Source organism: Maylandia zebra, linkage group LG19, assembly GCF_041146795.1.
Source record: "Maylandia zebra isolate NMK-2024a linkage group LG19, Mzebra_GT3a, whole genome shotgun sequence".
In the NCBI taxonomy this organism is placed as follows: domain Eukaryota; kingdom Metazoa; phylum Chordata; class Actinopteri; order Cichliformes; family Cichlidae; genus Maylandia; species Maylandia zebra.
The window spans coordinates 18,302,848-18,326,274 of NC_135185.1; the positions used below are offsets into that span (position 1 = coordinate 18,302,848).

Sequence of the window (23,427 nt, forward strand, 5' to 3'; positions counted from 1 at the left end):
TTATATATTTTATATATTTTATTATTATTATTATTATTATTATTATTTTATTTTATTTTTTTACTATTTAATTTGTAAAAATGTGTATACACACACACACACACACACACACACACGTAGGAAAATATTTAGTATACACATCCAGAAATGCATACACTATTATATATTGTACATATATTTATTAGTTTCAGGTTGGCCATTCTTGTATTTTGCTCGTTTGTGTTGTTGTGTTTGCACATCTCTGTTGCTTGTGGGGCTCGCACACAAGAATTTCACTCGCATGTGCTGTGCCAGTGTGCCTGCACATGTGATGTGACAATAAAAAGTGATTTGTGATTTGATTTGATAACTTCCTGCTAACTTCTAACTCCGTTAAATGTCATAAATTCCGTTTTCATGGATGCCTGGATGTTAAACTCAATTGTTACACCTGGTAGAGCAGAACGCTGATCATTTTATTAAAGATGAAGACTTTAGACAGTTTTTCAACTCTCAGTAATGCCACAGTGATCGTTTGATATATGGACCTGCAGCGGAGTTTAGACCCAGACACGGCTAGTGACGTCAAACTGAACAACCGGATTAAATTATCTGTATTTTAAACAATCTGGATATATTATCCATTATCTGAAGATACAGGCTAGACCAAAAGGATTGAAGCTTTGTCTCTGCAGTTTCATGTTTGTACTTAAGCAGAAGTAATAGAGTACCAGACTGATTGTTTACCAAAGCAACACTCTCATGAAGAAGAAGTTTGTTAAAGCAATTTACAGATATTTCTGGGATTAAAAAATAATAACAAATATTCCTGTGAAAAAACTACAGATTTTTTTTACGTTGTGAACATCATCCAGCATGAGGTACAACAGAGCCATTTATTTATGTTTTGTTAAAAAAATGAAGAAAAAAATTCTATTATGAAAACTGTAATAAATATTAAGTTATATTTAATGACTTCCCACCTAAAATGATTTAAACTGAGAAATTATAATGAGCAGATTTCATCAACATGTATTAAAGACATGTTGTCATTTTAATCAAAGATTTAACAAAACACATGTGCAAATGCACACCCACAGAACTAACACTAAAGAAAGATTGCTGACGCAAACAAAAAGAACATACACCATATGTATTCATATAACTCTACCATATGAATAATTAATAAATATTATTTAATCATTCATACCTCATACGAATAATATTAACAGGTGTTAGGTATGAGAAATAAATGAGTAATAGTAATGTGCCATAACTTTTTCCTAATATCCCAGCTGTCGGGTAAGTGTAGTGAGGTATAGAGCGCATTATTTCACTCCAAAATCTGGTGAGTAATATCTGTAAGTATCAACATCTCACAGTGAAATATAAATATTTTAATGGATTTGGAGCACTGACTATTTTTTACACTCGTCACCTCATTTGCCTCTGTCTTAATCTTAAACAGTGAGTTTTTTTTCAGATGGCTATGGACATGATAACCAATCAGAGAAGACCAGGTCTCCCAGGTGATGCACATGCAGTTTGCTGGTGTGCAATTTCCAGGTTGACTCTCAAAACATAATATACAAATATTAACTTTAAAAATACACATTTCAAATTCAGTAAAAAAAATACTCTAAATATTACACAGGACACATTAAAATGGCAACACTGTGGTTTGAAACTAACACATTATTTACTGTTCAGTGTAACATCGCCACTGATCTCATTATTGACACTTCACCTACTACCACATCTCTCCTTTTATTATCAGCATTTAACTTTACTTCATGTAAAATGAATACAACCCAATTCAAGCAAAATGTCTCATAAATGTACAAAATAGTGACATGCTGTATATACATATGAACAACATATGAGTTATTTATGCGCTACAAACAACAAAATACCTACAAATTATGACTGAAAGATACTTGAAATCATTCCATTAAGATAAAAGGCTGTTACAAAAAGTATTGATACCCTCTAGACCCTCAATCCTATACAGATTGGAGAGAACTTTATCATCTGAAGTTGCTTTAATAATCTGGTGTCACACACTCATAAAAACATAAGGTTAAAAATGTTGAAGGAGTTTCTCAAAATATGCTACAGAACCAAATGGCTTCATATATATATTACTCTATATAATTTATGAATGTCTCCATAGTGTAGTGGTTTTCAGATTTGATCCTGGGAAGAGACACACAGAGCACCTGAAAAGCATTCACAGTGGTTTTCTTGCTCCTTGTTGTTATGTTACAAATTCATTTTCACCTCTTAACTCGACAAACACTGCCGCATAATGACAAGGTGAAAAATGTTTGCTCAAAATTCTTGCAAATAAAAAATGAAAAACATAGGCTGTGAATACTTATGTACATTTTTTTCTTCAATACCTTGAAGCACTTCTGGCAACAATTAGAGCCTCAAGTCTTTTTGGATTGCTGTCCAGTTGGAAGATCAATCTTCACCTCATTTCAAGGTATCTCTAAACACCGCTGCATTCATATTTCTCTTGACCGTGACTAGTTTCAGTTCCTGCCGCTGAAAACATCCCCACATCATGATGTTGCCCCCACTAGCAGCTTTAATGTAGGGATGGTATGGGCCAGTTGATGATTGGTGGCTGGTTTCCTCCACACATGACCTTCAGGCTAAAGAGTTCAATCTTTGTTCCATCAGACCGGAGAATTTTGTTTCTCATGGTCTGAGAGTTCTTCAGGTCCCTTTTAACAAATTCCAGGTGGACAGTCACTTGCTTTTTACTAAGGAGTGGCTTCTGACTGGTCACTATACCATAAAGGCCTGATTGGTGGAGTACTGCAGAAATGGTTGTCCTTCTGGAAGGTTCTTCTCTCTCTACAGAATGATACTAGAGCTCTCTCAGAGTGACCATTGGGGTCTTGGTCACCTCCCTGACTAAAGCCTTTTTGCCATAATCTCTCAGCTGCCTGAGCTTCCTTTTGATTGTCACGGCACAGGGTGTGAGTATTTTTGTACATTTTATATTTTGCTTTTTGATTTTAAATTATTGTTTGTAGAATTTTGAGGTGAAAAATAAATGTAATACATTTTGAAGTAAAACTGTAACATGAATAAAATGTGGAACAACTGCGTAAGCAAGGGTATGTGTAAAAACTGTGGCAACCCCTAGCGAATAAAGGAACAGCTGAAATTCAATTTGTATCTATTACTAAACTATTCTGTGTGACCTTTCATGTGTATCTTTAGATTACACTGGTGTCTAAATCTTTTGCCACAAAACTCACAGTCAAAAGGTTTCTCACCTGTGTGAACTCTGATGTGCGTCTCAAGATGTATCTTTTGGTTAAACCTTTTACCACAAGTGTCACAGCCAAATGGTTTCTCTCCTGTGTGGACTCTCATGTGTATCTTTAAATTCCCCTCTCTGTTAAAGCTGTTACCACAAACCCCACAAGTAAAATGTTTCTCTCCTTTGTGAAGTGCCATGTGTCTCTTCAGATTACACTGATAACTAAATTTTTTACCACAATCGCCACAGACATACGGTTTCTCTTCTGTGTGAACTCTCATGTGTCTCCTAAGATCTCTGTTTTGGTTAAATTTTTGTCCACAATCGTCACAACTAAAAGGTTTCTCTCCTGTGTGCACTCTTATGTGCATGTTAAGATTTCTTTTATAGTTAAATCTTTGTCCACAAATGTGACAGCTAAACGGTTTCTCTTCAGTGTGGGATCTTAAGTGTCTGTTAAGATTTGTCTTGAGGTTAAACCTTTTACCGCATTTATTACAAGAAAATGGTTTCTCTCCACCATGGAGTCTCATGTGTACATACAAACTTCCTTGATATCTAAATCTTTTGCCACACTCACTGCAATCAAATGGTCTTTCTCCTGTGTGGACCCGTGTGTGTATTTTAAGATCTCTCATTTGATTAAATCTTTTACCACAATCGTCACAGCTAACTGATTTCTCTCCTGTGTGGACGGTCATATGAGAATCACAGTTTTGATCCACTCTACAATGTTTCTCATTAACCAAACTGTTGGAAGACCTTTTTTCTGAGTGACATGTCACATGCTTCCGAAGAGACTGCTTGCAGACAAACTGTTTACCACACTCAGAGCAACCTAAAGACTGTTTTGCAATCTTAAATCCCACATCCTTATTTACACTTGACCCTCTGCTGTTGTTTAACCCGCTGTCGTTGTCATCAGTTTCTGGTCCAAAATCTGACAAAGGTTCCTGCCAATCATCGTCCTCACTGACTTCCGTCTTAGAAGACTCTGAAGTCTCTCCATCAGTATTAGATTGTAAATGACAGTTTGCATGTGGTTCTGATTCTGGTGGTCCACTGTCTTCTTCATTGATTTCTGTTTTTATCTGTTCAGCTGAGCTGCTAGCTGGAGGCTCTGTCTCTCTGCTGTTTTCAGTTTGGCTTTGATGAAGCGTTGAGAACTGAGGTTTCTCATCATCATCTTCACTCTTCACATGAACAGCAGTGAATGGGAACCCAGAGATATTGTCCTCCAGCCCACTGAGCTGTTCTCCCTCTTGACTTTTCCAGAGTTCCTCCTGTTCCTCCTTTATGTGAAGAAGCTCTGAGTCATGATGGTCCAGATTAGGGCTGCATTCATAGGGAATCTCTTCTTTTATCACCAACAGCTGCTGGACATCTGCAGGAAACACTGAAACACACACACACTCATAATGAACAATGGCAACTTTGTAATCATGCTGGTATTATTACCTTATGTTATGGAGTTCAATGACTACTGCAAACACACAGTACTGTTTAATTTGATCAAATTAAATAAAACTGCTTGTAGAAACCAATAAAGCAAAAACTATTAAAATGCCAAAATGAAATCCACCAATAACGTAACAATGTTTCCTAAGTAACTATGATTTGAAGGCAACTTGACCACTTAAGGTTTTCCACCAGTGAATTATAAGATTAGCACAGGCCTTATAAATGTTGTGACACAGGTTAATTTTACTCTACTGATGGAGTTTTTATGCAATAGTAATCCTGCTCACTTACATGGTGGATTAAGGTGGATTTAGTGTTGGACTGAAGGAGGAAATTAAGTGTTACAGTTAATTCTGTGAGGTGCCAGAAGCTTTCTTAATAATATGATTACCCTAATATTCAAACTAAAATATTAGTAGTATTATTGCTAAAAATTAACTTGCTGTTTGGTAGCCTAAGAATGAACACAACATAGTTGTTGCCTTTCATTTGATGCCATCTAGCTCCCTTTGGCCTACACTCTCACCCACAGTAGAAAATATTTGGGCCGTACTGGCTGCCTTTTTATATATTTCCTTAGTCAGGGCTCTAGAGTGCGACCAATTTGGTCGCAAATGCGACCAAATTTTTCAGTGGTGCGACTAAAAAAAAATATTTGGTTGCACCTGTGCGACCAAATGTTCGGGTAGCAAAAAAAAACAAAAAAAACAAACTGCAACCTTCCCTGTGGTCAACAACAGACACACATTTTGCCCCTATTGTGGACTAAACCAATCAGAGCTAGTAAGGGGCGGGACCTCTCTGATTGGCCGTGGTCCAGTTGAAAGTGTAGGTGGAAGTGGGAGGTGAGTAGCTTGAATAAAGCGATATCAATTCATTAAATCCTGAATCGACTTTTAAATATAACTGTGTTTTGCCAGAAACGTCAGATTCTAAGATTAACCCTTTACAGCCGATCGGAGCGGGCACACTCCATTTTTAAATCCCGGTAGCACTGCAACCACGTAAGCTAGCGCAATAATTTTTTTTGCATATGAAACCGGAGGAGTTGTACTTACATCTTATGCCATCAGCTTGTCCTAGGTCACAGTTTCCTTCCACATAAAGCTTTGCAAAAACTGCATAAAAATCACTTGCAGCAACAAAAACATGATATTCCAGAAACACGCTTCGCCGATCCGATCAGCTGTTTGTAACACTTCCTATGTCCATCAGCGCGAACTATCACATGACCTGCCCAAAACCGGAAGTGACGTCATTTTGCGGAAATGTAGTTTTTTTTACGATCGGGGCCTTATGAGCCTATACTTGTGTTTTAAAAAGTTATGTTTGACTTTATGCCTTTCTGTGTCGTTTCTGGGATGCTTAGGACTCATATTGCACTGCTGGAAATAGTTTATTTTGATGCATATACTGTTATTTTGCAAATTTGCACTATAATATTTATTTTCGTTTTTCCTGCAGTATATAAAAATTGGTGTATTTCAAAAATAAAACTATGAAGACACTCAAAAGAAATTTCCTGTGGTGGGAAACTAGTTTGTGCAACTTTTTTGTATTTACAGTTTTGAGGGATGAGCCTCTTAAATTTCTCTAACTAGAAATATATGTTAAAAAAACAAAAACGATTTTCAATTTTTTTGTAGTTTATTGCACTTTTTTGCAATTTATGTAATTAAATATTATGCACCTAATGCAGACATATTATTAAAGTTTGGGCTATAATGGTTGTATTGATGTATAGCAACTTGAAATGCTCCCAAAAATGGCTCCACAGCATGTAAAAATATAATATAAGCTCTGGCGGACTTGGTTCTATGATAGGTCTTAAAGGGTTAAAGCTCACAAAACCATTTCAACAACAACCAAACAGCAAATGAGAGCAGGTACACGGATTCCACAAAAAGACGTAAACATCTGCTGTGATGTTCACAATTCTGATGAAGTCAGTACTGATAAATGATCAGAATTATAATATTTCTGACTGTCTGAGGCTAAGTTGAATCGAATCGGGACTTTGAAAACCGGAATCGAATGGATTATAGAAATCAGTGATGATACCCAGCCCTAGTGAGCAGCCTAGGCACGACAAAAGTGGATGTAGCTGTAATAGGAAAAGAACTATTGCTAACTTTTCTGTTAAGTTAAGGCCTGATCCTTCTGAAATTCATAGCCAGTGCTCTGACACGGTGTCATCAATCTTTGAATGCTTTGAAACACATTATATTATATAAATTATTATAAAATTTGTGTGCGCCTAACTTTTGTGCCGGTACGCCTAACTTTTTAAAGTTAGGCGTACCGGTACGCCCATGGCAAAAAGTTAGTCTAGAGCCCTGTTAGTTCAAAATCACTAAACAATTTAATTTCAAAAAATTGTATTTTCATCTCAACTAAAGAAAAGTGCACAAATACAGCTGGAATTGATCTCTAGAAATAAAAATTCACCCCTAGCCAATATGAAATAAAATGTTATGATGTACCTGATGTTTAATTTACTCAGCGATATATGCACTCTTCTTCTTCTTGCTAAATGATCAAAAAGTAACCTGAACTAACAGCAAACAATGCAGATTTCTGTTGAAGATACTGTTCTGAGCTAAAGAAGTTAATAAACATTCTAGTGGACACAGTTAAACTTTCATGAACACTGACTGTAGCTTGGTTACACTACAGTCAGATTAGGGAAAGCAGAGGTTGGAGACACCAAAATTATTGTGGCGTGTGCAGTGAACTTGTGATCTTGTTGTCTTTGAAATGGTTGCTTCAGGTCCACGACCACTCACAATCAGGTGCTGTGTTCACAGAGACTTTGGTGCAAAGTGCCGATGAAATGCGAGTCTGTAACCATTCGACTCATTCAAAAACTGCAAAAAAATCCTCAATGGAAATTCTTTGCTTCGATGCTTTTTTTTAAAATCCACGACTCTGCATCGCACAGCTGTCACCATGTAAGTATTTCACCCACATTTACAACTAAATATCAACCTGCTATAGAAACCGAGGTGTGTGTGTGTGTATAACACAATAGCAGTAGTAACCTGTCATAGTTTAACGTGGAGCCAGAGACCGTCTACAACGATGTGGTGCAGTGCAAAGAGAGGAGCCTTTAACGAGACTCTGAGCTCAGGTGGACTTGATGCTGTAATTTGCAACCTTAATTTAAACCACCTGTTCAACAAACTACAACAGCTGCTGTTTGTTTTACATGACAGAAATCAACAGTAATGCTGCAGAAGTGTAAATAAAAAGTTTGCAAATTGTTGTGTTTTTAAAAAGAGGATTTATTTAACTTTCTATCGCAGTGACACCTGAAGCAAGCAGGGGTGAGTTTAAAGTGGGGGCATCACGTTCTGCTAACATATTTATTTTAAGGCTTTCATAACATTATTTTGCAGATTAAGATTAATATAAAATATCCATCCATCTTCTTCCGCTTATCTGGGGCTGGGTAACGGGGACAGCAGCCCACGCAGAGAAGCCCAGACCTCCCTCTTCCCAGCCACCTCCTCCAGCTCATCCGGGGGAACACCAAGGCGTTCCCTTGTCACATGCCAAACTGGCGACTCTGAGCCCCTCCCGAATGGCCGAACTTATCACCCTATCTCTAAGGGAGAGGCCAGCCACCCTTCAGAGGAAGCCCTTTTCTGCCGCTTTTATCCGCGATCTCGTTCTTTCGGTCACTACCCGCAGCTCATGACCATAGGTGAGGGTAGGGACGTAGATCAACCGGTAAATTGAGAGCTTCGCTTTCACGCTCAACTCTCTCTTCACCACAACAGACCAGTACAGCATCCGAATCACTGCAGCCGCAGCACCAATCCGTCTGTTGTTCTCCCGCACCCTTCTCCAGTCACGCTTCCACTTGGGGCAAGAACTCATCCCTGACCCGGAGTGGGCACTCCACCCTTTTTCCAGCTGAGGACCATAGCACCGCAACATTGTAGAGGCGTGTCAACCAAGACAGCCCAACAAAATATAATATAATATGATATGATATGAACATATAAAATATAAAAATAAAATATCAATAAATTATATTGATTAAAGCATATTTTTATTTCAAAATAGGACATCTCTGCTGCAGTAAAACTGTGAGCTACTGACCTGGGGCTGTGATGCTGGACTCTAAGTTATTATTAATATTAATTATTAACATGTACACCATCAGAACGTTGCACAGGGAAAACCTCAGTTCTGAGAAAGTTAATATGCTCACTTTTCTTTACTGCAGCCACTACATTACCCTTTAAAGGTTTACAGACACATACAGGCTCATTTATTAGCACATCTAAACAGAAAAACATATATTATAAGTTTCCCCCCCCTAATAATATAAGAAAGCCTTCCAACAAGACAGAGTAAAAACTACTTTAATTTATTAGTTAATTTAGGCTGTATGTATGTCTTACGTTTTTAAAATTTCTGATATACTGACATAACTATAACTGATATTATAAGTTATTTACTTTTGCAATTAAGAAAATGTTTTCTTGTTTTGATTTAAATATGTCACATTTATTTGATGCAATAATCTGCTTGATCACTCAAACAATCAATAACTGCAGCCCTGATAAAAAAGACAGTTTGATGGACTCAGTTTACTATCGAATGAGGTCAGTCTGTTTGTGAAAATATGAAAATTAGCTGTGATAAATAAGCATAAATTGCAAATCTGTAGCAGTCTATATACACAGAAATTAACGATAACTATCTGTATTCAGAGTAAAGCTAGATATCATAGATCTGACACAGAAATTCATAAAATTCCTCCACACACAGAGTCGTACTCTTCACTGTAGAGTGACTCAAACTGATTGCAACATGTTGCTAATGTTTCTGTGGTTACAGATTAGATGGCAATTCATGGGCAGACCTTCATTAATCTCTCTGGGAGGAATTGCAAAAAGTCTGAGACAATAAGCCAAACACTTTCCAATCGAAATTGGTCGACCACCATGAATGTAATTTAACAATAATAATAATAATAATAATAATAATAATGCAATCATCATTGTCCATTCTTACTGCAATGTGGCAAAGCCATTAATGATTCATGGTGAATTCCAAGAATTATACTGGAGGGAAATTTCAAGTTTTGTATATAAAACCCTGCAACACTTTCTGCACTAGAGTTTTTGGGGTTAGAGCCAAATTTGAAAATACTCATCAGCATTATGATAAATATGAAAGTCATTCCAAATGCTATGCACACTTATCTTAAACTTTGGATTCGTCCTTGTTGTTTTTTTCAATTTGTTCTAGGTAGAAACCTGATCTTTTTCACAATAAAATAATTATGCTTCAACCAAAGTTGTGCTTCTCCGAGCTGCATCTCTGCTAAAGTCGCCTCCCTTTGCAGCCAATTTCGTGTAGCTGATTATATATTAGCATAGCACAACCGGTCAATGCTGCCCGACGTAATTATTACGAAGCGTATGCTGTGATTTTTATTAACAACACACGCACCAACTAGGTAATTAGTAGTCAGCTATTTCAACATCTTTAAAAGACTCACCTGGAGCCATCACACAGCGTCAACAACACATCTGGAGGCTAGAGCCTGCATCTATACCGGAAACATGACGGTCCGTCGATAAGAGAACATGTTTCCTGCCCCTACCTTTCATAATAAAAGCCCTGGACACGCACTATGGATGTGATACGAATGTGCAAAATCTGTAGGCAAGGATCATGATTTCTGGTATCTGAAGTTTTCTTCTATTGACCAATTTAAGCAAGAAAGACAGTAGATTACGTAATTTACGTTGGGTGTTTTTTATTAGTTTTACAAAAACGTTGTAATAAATATTAGGAAGATACAAGGTAGTGAAAGTTGACTTAAAACCTCGGATCTAACTTTCAAAAGCAACAGACAGTGCATAAGAGAGGTACAGAACATAGTTAAAGCGTGACAGAGTGGGTGGAGATGGCTGCACTGACAAAAAGAAGGGAGGTAGCGTTGAAGATGTGAAAATTGGACAAACGAAATGGACAAGGTTAGACACGAGATCATCAGTGGGACAGCTCAGGTTGAGCATTTTGGTAACAAAGTTAGCGAGTCAACGCTGAGATGGTTAGTGGGTAGTGAATACATGGGACAAAGATGTTGACTATGTTGCTGCCAGGCAGAAGGAAAAGCACAGAGAAGATTCATTGGGGTGAAGGACGAGATGCAGAGAGTCAACGTGACAGAGGTGAATGGCAGGGATAGGAAAAGATGAAGGCAGATGATGATGAACCCTAAAGTGAGCAGCTGAAAGGGTTACAAAAAGCTTTATCCAAGCCACAAGAGATCTAGGGCAGTTTTCTATTAGTCCTTTTAGTTTATGTGGTGACATGGTGGCATGGTAGTTAGCACTGTTGGCTCGCAAGAAGAAGTTTGAGCTCAATTCCACTACGCCAGGGTCTTTCTGTGTGGAGTTTGCATCTTCTCTCCAGGTACCCTGGCTTCCTCCCTCAGTCCAAAGGCATGGGGTCAGGTTAATTGGCCATTCTAAATTGGCCATTGGTGTGAATGGATGGCGATTATTTAACTTTTGATTCCTTTAAAATACTGTAAGTGTTATAAATATTTGCATTTTACAGGTTTCATACTGCTTGAGTTCAATAGTAAAATATAACAAAACATTTTCAAAGAATGATCAGAAGTTCAACTAAATGTTTAATATTGCACATCAATGCATCTAATACAAAATGCAAAATTACAACAAATACAATTCAAAACCAAATTTTCTGTTCATAAAGTCCCCACTTGTGTAGAACAAGCTTGAGTAGTCACAATGAAAAAAACCCCAGGTCTATATTTAGCTTAAATCTTTCCTAAAACATCTTCACCAGTTTAATGTGAAAAGGGCCCTTTGTTCACTTATTAATACAATATTAAATAAATCATTTTTGAAAAGTAATTTTCTGGAATTTCATGCCTATTATATTGTGTGTATATATAGCATTTTGATTCATTAGAGAACTACAACAGCCATAATACATCTAAGTCTAAATAAATAAACACAAACTATATTATCATTTTAATGTATGTATTCCAAAGCGCCACAAAGGTTATCAGTTTTGTTACAACCAGGAATCAGGAAAGGAAAATGAAGCAGACAGTGCCACAGATGGTTGTGAAAGCAGGGGTCTGAGTAAAATGCTTGTTTCTTGGAGTCTCATTAACTGGGCAGATGTGCTCTGTGCAGTAATAAACATCTGTAGGAGACTTGAATGAAACTCTATTCCTATCGGGCACAGCTGCTCCTAAGGGCTGTGGTGGACCACCAGCTGGTGTTTTTAAAATCATAATAGGATAAAATTTTCTGGTCTGTTAGGAGGATGTTCCCTACAGTCACATGTCTTAAATCTGAATTTTTCACATACTATAACTGATGGAAAACTAAATCTGTGGATACCATTAGAAAACATTGTCTCTCAGTTTCTAAGTGAGTCAGAGTACCCTCATGTGGTAATGCGTAGAAATTGCAGAATATATGATTATTCACACTGTTTAGCAAGCTCAGTGTGTGGGTGTGAATGTGGGTGTAGACCGGGTGACACATTTACCGTCTGCATTAAAAGCCTGAGCTTACATGTACAGGCAAGCTCAGTTGTTGAGATCCCACTGAGGAGCATGGATACAGACAAGCAAGTCAATATTCTTCGAGAAGGATTTCTGGTGAAAAGGGTAAGACAGATTTCATTGAGTTGCTCTCTGGCACATAAGACATGATTAATAACTTTAACTCCAACTTTGGATCTCTTCACAGGGTCATGTTGTACAAAACTGGAAGGCACGCTGGTTTGTGCTGACCCCAGACAAGTTGTTGTATTACAAATATGAAGGAAGTAAAAGGGACTCATGCCAGCGAGGGAAAATCCTGCTGAAGGACTGTGTGATTACATGTCCTTTCCTGGAGTATGAAAATCGGCCGGTAGGTTACTGTAAACTGCGTTCTGCAAATAAAATGAGAGAGTTGCAAAAAATTCAAAAGATTACAAAATAGATAAAATAAAAATTGATTTTAAGGGAACATTTCATTTAAAGATTGAAAAAATATGTTCTCTGACATAATATGTGTGTGGATTGATCAAATAAAGTTCCAAACTTTAACGTAATAATAAAATTGCCATAAGAATTATTAAAAACATAGGAGTTAACTAGTAAATTTAAGTCTGCTTTAAGTGCAGATAGAGTTTAATGTTCATTCATATAATATTGTACTTTTTAAATCATAGTTCCCAGTACTGTTTCTTTAATTTTCTAGTCAGTCCTTTGTTCATTTCCTTATAGCTAGAAGCCACTTTGAAGGTGTGTTTCTCCAGGTGAGGCTTATACCCTACTCAGAGAGATAATTTATTGCCCCAGGTTTCTTTTTTGCCTGGACTTGATTTCCATCCTCTGCTGAGAACAGTTTGTTTTCGTTTCTTTTTTGGCACCAATTAAAGCAAACATCTGTCTCTTTTTGTTGTTGTAATAGTTGGTGATGAAGCTCCAGACAAAGCATGGGGTGGATCACTATTTGGAGGCTTGTTCCAGGGAGGCGAGAGATGAGTGGGCAGCTGATATCAATGCTGCAGTCAACAATCTGCAAACAACTAATGGCAAGTCCAAGACAGACAAGCCAGACCCGGCTGAATCCCAGTTGAACAACATTAGCTTGAGGTAAAAAACAAGTTTTCACTGTCTCCTGATTGAATTTATTTAGTATATTTTGTTCCAAATGTCTCAATCTTGTTTTGTCTTCTTTCAAAAAGCAAGGTGTTGGACTCAATGTATGACGTGCACAGTGGCATCAAGCTGAGCAACCTTGTGGAGCAGGGCAGCACTTATAGTAACTGCTTCTCAGGTGAGCATTTGAAACAAGGCACACCTTTGACCTTCTGCAATGTTTTTCAGCCTCATACTAATTGCAAAGCTCTTTTGATCTTATACTATGGATGTGCTATCATGTGTGATCCTCCCACAGGTTCAGCGGTGGTGGACTGGCTGGTGTTCATGCAGCTGGTTCTTACCCGTGTGGAGGCTGTGACGCTGGCCTCGGCCCTGTTGGAGGAGGGTTTCCTGCGAACTGTTGGTCAGAAGAGTGTGGAGGCACTTCGCACTGCCGGCCTCAGCGCGCAATTCATGGATGACTCCACTGCTCTGTACAGCTTTGTATGTAGCACTGGATAATGGCAAACTAGCAGGCTCTAAACACTGAGTGTGGCTTTTTAGTGTTAATTAATTAATCACATTGATCTGAGAGAGTAAATGAAAACTTGGCGTTTTCTTGGTTTAGAATATATTTTGTGATTTATTACAGTCTGACAGCTTAAAGAAGAGAGGCAGTGTGAAAGCAGAGACATCGTTGTCTGCAGTGGAGCTAAGTGGGAAGGTGATAAAAAGAGGATATCTGCTTAAACAGGTAAAACTACTGTATTGAAGATGTGTTAAGATGCTATAAATAATAATATTTATGAACTTTGAGTTGTCAGGTTGTGAAAACACCGCTGGGTGACTGGACCTTTTAATAATTCCTAAGAAAGAGGGCACAGAATAGGCTGAAGAAACTAAATATATCAACCATTCACTAATATTATTAACACTGTCGTAGCAGCTCAAAAATTAGCATTGCACCATGTGCATGTACTTTGACTTAAAGGTGGTCATTTGTTTGCACTGTGTTTGAATGAATTAGTCAAACTTTATTCATCTTTAAACGCAGGGACACAGAAGAAAGAACTGGAAAGTGAGACTGTTTGTTTTGCGATCAGAACCTGCTTTCCTTCACTATTATGATCCAACCAAGGTGAATGCAAAGTCAATGCTAATGAGAAAAATACCTGTTAGAAAATTAAAATCAGCTAAACAATGAAAGACATAAAATTCTAATATGTTTGATAAGAGAAACCGAACTGCCCAAACTGTTGTGTTTTCATGTGTTGGAAACTATGTAACTACTCATAATTAGCAATAATTCTTCTACATGAGTGACTCAGTCTGATCTACTTCCTGTCTTATGTCATTTGGCAGGATGACATCAGCCCTGTTGGTGGTTTCTCACTGCGAGGGTGCCTTGTGTCATCTTTAGAGGATAACGGCGTTCCCTCAGGTGAGTTACCCTCTAATATCTAGTTTCATTTTGTCAAACAATTACAAAATAGGACCAACAACTATCAGAAATGCAGTTTAAATAAGACTGTTTAAGTTTTTGTCATTTTTTGAGATGAAGACTAAAAAGGTGAGTGTGCTAACATGCTCCTACTCCTCCTGTGTATCAATGCTAAGTTTCTGTGTAATCCAATTACAGACCTGTTCTCCTAATAAAATTTATCTTATCTTTTATATTATTTAAGATCAAAAAGCTCAGCGAAATAAAAAAGCATTTTAAGCTTTTGTCTGTTTTATTTGCCAGTCTCTCCATCCAAATCAGGTTTGATATTTCCATGCAGATGCACTTCACCAACCTTATTTTCTCTTCCCATGCAGGTGTTAAAGGCAACGTTCAAGGCAACTTGTTTAAAATTATAACTCAGACAGACACACATTACTTCATCCAGGCGCCAACTCACCAGGAGAAAATGGACTGGTTAGATGCAATGAGATCACAGTGCTGATTCATGTTAAAAACATGTTTCAGCAGGTGAAGACGATTCAAGTTAAATATTCAGAGAATGTGTAGCAGTGTCAGAGCTACTGGTTCCATAACATTTCTGTACATTTGTGCCTATAATACAATTTTTGGTTTGATTGTTTTCTTTGTGAGTATACGAATGGATATGAATGTTTTGAAAGTTGTAGCAGTGTATCTTGTAAACAGTTTAAGTTAAACCTTTTTTTACGTGTTAATAAAATGCAAATGATTAAACATAAGCATATGAACATTGTGTCTCTTGCTGAATTTTATACAACATAGTAGTGAAAAGTACATTTACAAAAAATTTTACTGTACATTTCCTTTACTTTTTTTCTCAGTTCCATTTTCTGCCACATAAATAAAATCAGAATGCAATATTTTGCATTGTGTTTCTAATAAACCGCATTTTATTCACAATAAATGAAACCATATCAGATGTTGAAACTGAGGCATTCTACAATTTCATGACAAATATTAGCTTATTTTGTGTTAAATGGCAGCATTTGTGTCTCAAAAAAGTTTGGACAGGAGCGACAAAAGGCTGGAAAAGTAAGTGGTACTAAAAAGAAGCGGCAACTAATCAGCAAAAATCAAGTAAAGAAGAAACCGTATGTAAACATGATCCAGAAATCCCGTCGTCTTTTCCTTGCCAAAGCTCATTTAAAATGACTGAGGAAAAACTGGAAAACAACAACTGGTCTCCTCAGTTACCAGACATTTACGAAGTGTTGTTAACTGAAGAAGGGATACTACACGGATGTAAACATGGCCTTGTCCAAAGTTTTTTGAGACTTGTTCCTGCAATGAAATTGAAAATAAGCCAACATTTTTATTGAGTTGGTACATTTTGATTTGATTCGACTCGATTTGTTTTCTCCGTTCTATTGTGAATAAAATGGGTTTATGAGATTTGCTCATTTTTACATTTGTTTATTATTTACATTTTACACAGTGCCACTACTTTTTTTTAAAAAAAACTGGGGTTGTATTTTGTCCTTTTACATTTGACTGGTTTTCAAGTGAAGATTATTTCTTAAAAACATATAAATAAAAGTTAAAATTAAAAAAATTAGTGGTTTTGAACATTTTGACATTTAATCAGTTGCAAAAGTGAAAGCCATGATCGACTTTGAGGTTGATAGAGGTCTTTGAGAGACATTTTGCTGTCACAAACATCTCAGATTATTTAATTTGAATAACAGCCAAGGCCTTAAGAGGAAAACAAACTGCTTGAACAGTTTCAAGTTTGCCTCGGCTTTACTTTGTGACTAAAGTAAATAAGGCCTAACCCCCACACTTTGTGAATCACTGGATTAAACTACCTGTGTAATAGATCATTACGCTTACTCCACCTGGAATAGCTTCAAAAGACCTGATGTAACAATGAAAAACAACCTATTCATGCATCACATGATAACATATCAGTCAAAAACAAACATATTTTTGCCCGAACAAGAAGTTTGGACTTTGATGCCTTCAAGAAATTCTTTAGACATTATTAAACAGTGTTTAATGAAATAAAATAAACTACATATAAAAAGCACATACTGTTGGAGAGAGTTATATACATACAAGAAACTAAAAGCACGTGCAAGTGCATGGTGCTTACAGAGCCTGTTTAATCATTTTCTATCAGCACCATAAGACCTGTATGAATCACAGTTACTGCCGGTGTAGTGGAGGTTTATTGTATCAAAGGTGTGTATTTTATCAAAAAGGTGACTAATCAGTCCTTTTCATTGGAAACACTGTCCTTTATTCTTACAGTTTGTCCAGGTGCACAACTTAATAGTAACATACTGCTCGGAAACAGTTATAGAGGACATCATTATAACTGGTTTTAGCTATAGCTTCATGCGAAGGCCCACATGAGCGTGTAATTGGCGTTAAATTACATTCTATGTTGTGCCAAATTTTCTTAAAAAGTCATAAATCTAATCTGGCAATCCCTAAATAGTGAGCCTGTTTTTCAATGGTGCTTTTTCTTAAGTAAAGGGTATGATATCAAGGGGAAGTTTAATACAAGTACAGACTAGAAAAGCCTCAAGAGGTGCATGCATGAGACACTCCCAGGAATCATAGACAGACACTCCCACTCAGCAAGCTGACTCGAGCCTTTATTTGAATGACTCAAGCTGAGGTGGCGGTGTTTTAATGCTTGTTTTCACAGCAATCATGATGCAGTTTCTACAGGAATATGAAGCTGTATAGATGATGATGTGTTTTGGAAAAAATCCAGACATCAAAAACATAACAACAAATTTGATTTATTGCAATGAATTAAAGTCATTATGAGACATTCACATAAAAAGTGCTAGTTGTAAATGAAGCACACAAACTGTCGGGTGATTTCAAAGCCAAAGTTGGTAAAAAACTGAAGGTTTGACAGACTCACATCCATCCACCATTGTGTTTGATCAAGACACAAGCACACTGTCACACTAGCATGCAGTAATGGAGGGTAACTTTTTTTGTTTTACATTATTATTCCTGTTACAGTACTTCGTTGGCACAGAATGACAATCTTTGTTAGGTATTCAGTTTCAGAAACATTCACCTTGATGTGGGCGCTCGTAAACATAAGTGCTTTCAAAGGTTAACCCCAGAGAAATCAAAGACAAAATGCCTGAAATCTCTTTTTTTTAGATCACAAAAACTTCATTTTTGATGTAACACATCATGTTTGTACAAATGTACGTTCAGGAAAAATAGTAGAGCTCAGATCGCATTTTTTATAACTTAATTCACTTTAGTTAAAATCACATTCCTCATTTGACTTGAGAGATCGATGACTGGTACATTCAGTCAAGAGCTTCAAGTCTCCAAACAGGTAATCTTAGTGAAGGCACTTTGTCTTAACATGTGATTACGAGGCAGGTGTAACTTTGTCTGAAATTGGAAACACAACATTCCCCTCATGGGGAAATTTATGCACTCAGAAAGTAGTAGTCTATTCTAATCTTATTTATTGTATAGTATACTGTCCCAGGGCATCCTCATGTTAGGTGTCTGCGTATGAGGCGCTGGAGTTAGGCCACCTTGGTAAGCTGTAGATCGCCAAAAACTCTTAAGGCTGTGAGGGAGGCGAGCTGGGAGAGGCGGTGAGTGAAGCCGCACAGAGGCTGCCCATCCACCAAAATACGAAACTGCTGGTGTTCACAAACGATCTCCATCTAAGAAAATATAGATTCAGTCAAAGTTAGTTTTTACATGTAGGTTTATGTGAAAAAACAAACTGCTAGAGCCTGAACCACAAACTAATGCTGCATCAGAGAAGATAATAAGAAAAATACCATTCACAGAAAATGACATCTGCTAATATGACTCTAAGATGATTAATACATTTAAATCTATTTATTATAACTTAAACTCACTAGCGCTATCAGCCTTTATCTGCAAGGCAGAGAATTCTTTTTGTTAGTAGGGCCTATTTTGCCTTGTACATCTTGTATGCACAAGCATGCAGCCACATGATGGTTACTTCTTTTTGTACTGACAGCTGGTAGCAGTAATGTGCCAAGAAACAGTAAGCAAAGGCAGGACTGAGGAAGACCCCTGGATGTAACAACCACTGATGGATTAGGAAGCTGGATCAGTTGTAGACATTTTTTTCCAGCTGCCATTCATTATATTACAGGGGGGAATCCCATTAGACACTGTGTGGAAAACTGTTGTTACAATACCTTCAACTGCTAACGTGTTTGGTTTTTAAGCTTTTACAGATATATAGCTTTTTACAAATATATAACACCTCTCCATGACCAGATTAGAGGCCATCCACAATCCAATTATTCTAAAAATATCCATCCTATTCAGCCTATATCCAATATCGCAATGGAAAAATGCCCTGTGGCCCACGGAGTATTTTTTTATAAGTCACCAACATGAGCAAACCTGGAAGCTAGAAAATTTTTTTATTATTATTATTCAAGTGAACAGTTGCCATTTTTGGCTTTAGCGTCCAGTTCCCATTCATTTTTACAACCATGCATTATGACTCAAAGTCTTGCACAAACATCTTTTGTAAATGTTTTATGATGCAGAAAATTCAGAGCAGAAGCATAACTGGCATTTCTTTCTATCAGTCATATCCCCTCTTGCACTCTCTCATGCTGGGGAAACAGTGGCAAACAGTAACTTGTTACTGAGGCAGCAAAACAAACAGCTATAATACAGCTTTAAATGCTGACTATGCAAAATGAAGGTAAAAGTAACTGCCAGATCATACACACTACTACAAGATTCAGTGTTGTTATGGCAACAAGTTAAAAAAAAAGAAAGATAAAACTGTGTAAACATATGAACCATGTTTCACTCTCACCTTTGGGTGCAGCAGTATGAAATACATGGATGCTGTTTTACAGACTAAACTTAGACAACATTTAACATTGTAGCGTTGAAGCTTATTGTACTCTTGAAATCTTAATCCAGAGATTATAAAGGTACCTAGTAAGTAAAGTTAATTTATATAGCAGTTTTTAAGACAAGAAGCTGCCACGGAGTACTTTATAAGGGTATCAAAAACAAGGTCAAATAAAGACACCTGAATCAAGTGAAACAATACAAAACAAAGAAACATTACTCTGCTTGTCTGAATGGATGTATTTTCAGCTTTTCTTTTCTTTTTCTTTTTTCTTTTTTTTTTTTTATAAAAAAAGGTGCCACAAGGTAGCGGGGGCAGAGAAAGATAGGCTTTTCCACAGTTTTGGTGCTAAGGTTTGGAATGCACAATCTCCCTTAGTTTTCAGATGACGGGAAGACCTCATCTGTGGGTCTCCAGTTTGGAGAATATGGATGGAGTAGATTGATGTGAGTGGGGGGTCTCACTTTGTAAAGTCATAATAGTAAGAATCAAGATTTTAAACTGATATCTAAACCTAATCGGAAGTCATTGTAGACACCTTAGGAATAGGGAAATATTAGAGAATCTATGAGTGTGAGCGGCAGCATCTTGGACAGATTGGAGGTGATTAATAGATGCTTTAGACACACAAGAAAATAGAGCATTACAATAATCCAAGTGGGAGGAGGTGAGCTCATGAACAAGATTTTCCAGTTCACATTTTTAGCCAACGGTCCTGAGTTTAGCAATTTTTCAAAAATGAACCCAAGATTTTGTGGATTAGCTTTGCAGTGGATAGAACCCAGACATTCTCTAATTTGGGGAAAACGCTCTCCAAAGCAAGAATTAGACACTCTGTCTCTTTCCTGTGCTAACTCGCTAAAGATTACTTGCCATCAAACTATTCATAGCATTAGGTCGGTCAGTTAAAATGGATAGCTTATCCAAGCTTTAAAAGAGAGGTACAGTTGAATGTCATCTTCATACAGATGATGAAAAAAATGGGGTTAAAAGAACTAATAAAAATTGAAAATAACAAGGGACTTAAACAGGATCCTTGTGGAACGCCATATGAAAATGCAGCCACATCAGACCAAAATTTCCAGCTGTGACCCAAAGTGATGTGAGCCACTCCAAGACAGGGCTGGAGTTCCCCACCATGTGGCTTAACTGATGAATTAGTATCAGTTGTTTCAATGGCAATTGAGCTAAAGTCCAGCAAAACAACGACTGAGCAATCACTTCATCTGTAGCCATCAAAAGACTTTCAGGAAAGCTGTTTCCATTGAGTTTAACTTTCTAAAATCAGATTGAAAGTTATCAATAATATTGTGCTTGTCCAGCACCTTCCTTAATTTTGTCCCAACAATCTTTTCTTTGACCTTTACCTTGAAGGATTCTCCAGGTGCAAAGGGAAAGAAGGAGAGGGTATTTTCAGAAGAGCCCCATTTTCCTTCCAAGCGCGCATTTCTTTGGACGGCCTTATCTCTAAAGTTGACTTTTAACTGTAGACCCACATCACCCTCGGTTTCCTCTTCCTGTGGCTTAGTGGAAAGAGTCACCTCAATGCTGCAGAAAGCCAAATCAGACATAAACAAAGACAATGTTTAAAGATAGGAGTGACAGATTTTCTGTCATCTTTTCTTCTAAAGGAAGTAGTTCAGTCATCAGCAGAACAGTGACATCCTCTGGTCTCTGTTACAAGTAGTTGTATTAGTCAACAAGGTAAGAAGGAGATAACGGAATAGCAAATTACATCTGGAGTGGGCAATTCATTTTCCCAAGGGGCCACATAAGAAACTGAGATTGTTGCAGAGACTGGCACCACTAGCTCATAAACAGAAAAAATAGTATTAGCTAGTCACAATTTCATGTGATCCATTGGGAAAAATAAGTCCCCACTCCTGAATTACATAGTGTATTGATCAGTGTTAGACCATTTCAGAACATAGTGACTATCTAGAAAACAGGCAAAAGGCATGCTAGTTAATCCCTGCAGGAGACTGTATGTTTTCTAAATTATAGATTTGAGTCAAATCAGTTTTTTCGTGTGGAAAAAACAACAAAACTTTGCGTCAGTGACAATTTAAATTTTGCCTTCAGCATTTTAAATCTATTTCCATACTCTCTCGGAACCAGCATAATAAAGTAAGTGTGTGTGTGGCATCAGTATTTTTTTTTATGATGATGATGATGAAGTATTTATTATCAGGACGCAGTGTATTAGCACTTTGTTTGGATAAATCCACAAGGGAAGCTTAGAAAATCTATAGCCTTAAATGGACAACAAAGATGTAACTTAACAGCATTTGGCCTCAAGCTCTTTAAAGATACTTCGACCAAAAATAACTTTAAAAAAAAATCTTATTTAAAAAAGTCTGTCACAGTTTATTTTGTGCTTAATCTTACTGTAAAATCTGTCCTATTTATTTTAATTCTTATTGCACTCAGGCTATTAAATTACTAAGGAAAAATAGCTAGCCGATGTTGTCAACCAAAAGAAATTCCAGTGACTCTTTAGATTTCATGGGATTTGCTCCTCTCCCACGCACATTTCACAGACTAACCCTAATTAGGAAATGCATTGGCACTGCCAAGACATTCCCAAAACAGGAACTAGCTGACTGGCATAAGCACTTGCAGACATCAGCTGCTTTAAATGAGCATCTTTCCCTCTAAAATTTCATTGGTAATTCTGAAATGTGCGCAACAGTAGCTTAATAGTAATGTAATCACTCCCCCCTACATTTAGACGCTTAAAATGAAAACAGGTGTGCACTAACCTCTTGGCTTTTTTGTCAACAATTCCCATCACAACCAGTTTCATTGAAGGCCGCAGCCCACCTTTTATCTCTCCGATATACTCCCCCTGTGAAACAATAGAGATGAGCCAGATGAGGCCTATAGCGATACAAAAGACAGCTCTTTTTTCTCCTGAGTCTCCTTGAGTTTATTATTCTGAGGATACATGTGTATAAAAGCTGTCTCCTAATCCCTGCTCCGTGCTGATGTCTTAATCTGCGGTCAGTTGCAGTCTGTTGCACCGGCCGGAACAATAGCTTTATTGATCCCGGATTTAAACAGTCAGTGACTCAGCTGCACAAACTATATTTGTATATCTACCGCGTGCCCTAATTCAAATAATACTGTTGCATGCAGATATGTCACAATGCACGAGCTGCTTAAAAGAACGGGGGAAAAAACCGAAAGCAAAACGAAAGCTACGTACATTTTCTTTATTGTCCTTTTCTTCCATTCCACTCAGGGCGTGATGCAGTGTGGAGGTTTGGAGCGGCGATACACACTGAGGACGGACTGACTCTGCCTCCAGCTGGCAAACCCCGCCTGCACTACGTTGTCATAGAGACTGGCTCCCAGTGATGATAGTGGGAGAGGCAGACAGAGAGTAAGGGATGGGGCGGCCGAATGCACACTCATACATTCATTCTTTTTAATAATGAAGGAATCTGGTTAAAGGTCAGTCAGCTTTTCTTGTATCTGTTGACTGTTATCTCACAAATTTTCTTCCTCTTTGATGTCTGAGGTCCCTATCAACATTTTTAATGACAAAGTATTCAGCTTGATCAACCTCAGGCCGATGTGTTTACTGGCCATGGTTTACCACAGACCTTAGAATCAGAATCTGCTTTATTGAGCAAGTATGTGTACACATACATGTAGTTGGACTCCGGTTATTTCTTTCCTCTCAGTGTCAGTAGCAGACTAAACAACAGACAAAAGTGACAATCACAGCA

The 23,427-nt window shown here is 37.4% G+C and overlaps 3 protein-coding genes across 3 annotated transcripts; 1 reads left to right on the top strand and 2 right to left on the bottom strand.

The window, feature by feature from the left end:
* Window positions 1-1,727: 1,727 nt before the first annotated feature.
* On the bottom strand, window positions 1,728-10,312 carry LOC101479088 (uncharacterized). Its single transcript, XM_004539964.2, has 2 exons — window positions 10,239-10,312; window positions 1,728-4,655 (listed from the first exon to the last, which is right to left on the bottom strand). The coding sequence occupies exons 1-2, from the start codon at window positions 10,246-10,248 to the stop codon at window positions 3,184-3,186; spliced, it is 1,482 nt and encodes a 493-aa protein (XP_004540021.2). The 5' UTR covers window positions 10,249-10,312; the 3' UTR covers window positions 1,728-3,183.
* A 1,981-nt stretch (window positions 10,313-12,293) lies between these two features.
* Window positions 12,294-15,575, top strand: plek2 (pleckstrin 2). Its single transcript, XM_004539966.5, has 9 exons — window positions 12,294-12,398; window positions 12,481-12,645; window positions 13,192-13,376; window positions 13,469-13,560; window positions 13,681-13,868; window positions 14,017-14,118; window positions 14,419-14,502; window positions 14,727-14,805; window positions 15,183-15,575. The coding sequence occupies exons 1-9, from the start codon at window positions 12,345-12,347 to the stop codon at window positions 15,308-15,310; spliced, it is 1,077 nt and encodes a 358-aa protein (XP_004540023.2). The 5' UTR covers window positions 12,294-12,344; the 3' UTR covers window positions 15,311-15,575.
* A 2,006-nt stretch (window positions 15,576-17,581) lies between these two features.
* Window positions 17,582-23,027, bottom strand: si:ch211-10a23.2 (Galectin-related protein A-like). Its single transcript, XM_004539967.2, has 4 exons — window positions 22,902-23,027; window positions 22,456-22,541; window positions 21,061-21,241; window positions 17,582-18,503 (listed from the first exon to the last, which is right to left on the bottom strand). The coding sequence occupies exons 1-4, from the start codon at window positions 22,926-22,928 to the stop codon at window positions 18,360-18,362; spliced, it is 438 nt and encodes a 145-aa protein (XP_004540024.1). The 5' UTR covers window positions 22,929-23,027; the 3' UTR covers window positions 17,582-18,359.
* Window positions 23,028-23,427: the final 400 nt, after the last annotated feature.

Bases quoted from the DNA above. Each gene is read 5' to 3' on its own strand.
- plek2 (XM_004539966.5), top strand. From the start codon at position 12,345: ATGGATACAGACAAGCAAGTCAATATTCTTCGAGAAGGATTTCTGGTG. The intron at 13,869-14,016 runs GTATGTAGCACT...GATTTATTACAG, and splicing joins CCACTGCTCTGTACAGCTTT to TCTGACAGCTTAAAGAAGAG. The intron at 14,503-14,726 runs GTGAATGCAAAG...GTCATTTGGCAG, and splicing joins ACTATTATGATCCAACCAAG to GATGACATCAGCCCTGTTGG.
- si:ch211-10a23.2 (XM_004539967.2), bottom strand. From the start codon at position 22,928: ATGGAAGAAAAGGACAATAAAGAAAAT. The intron at 22,542-22,901 runs GTACGTAGCTTT...ATTGTTTCACAG, and splicing joins AAAAGGACAATAAAGAAAAT to GGGGAGTATATCGGAGAGAT. The intron at 21,242-22,455 runs GTTAGTGCACAC...GGCTTTCTGCAG, and splicing joins GTTGACAAAAAAGCCAAGAG to CATTGAGGTGACTCTTTCCA.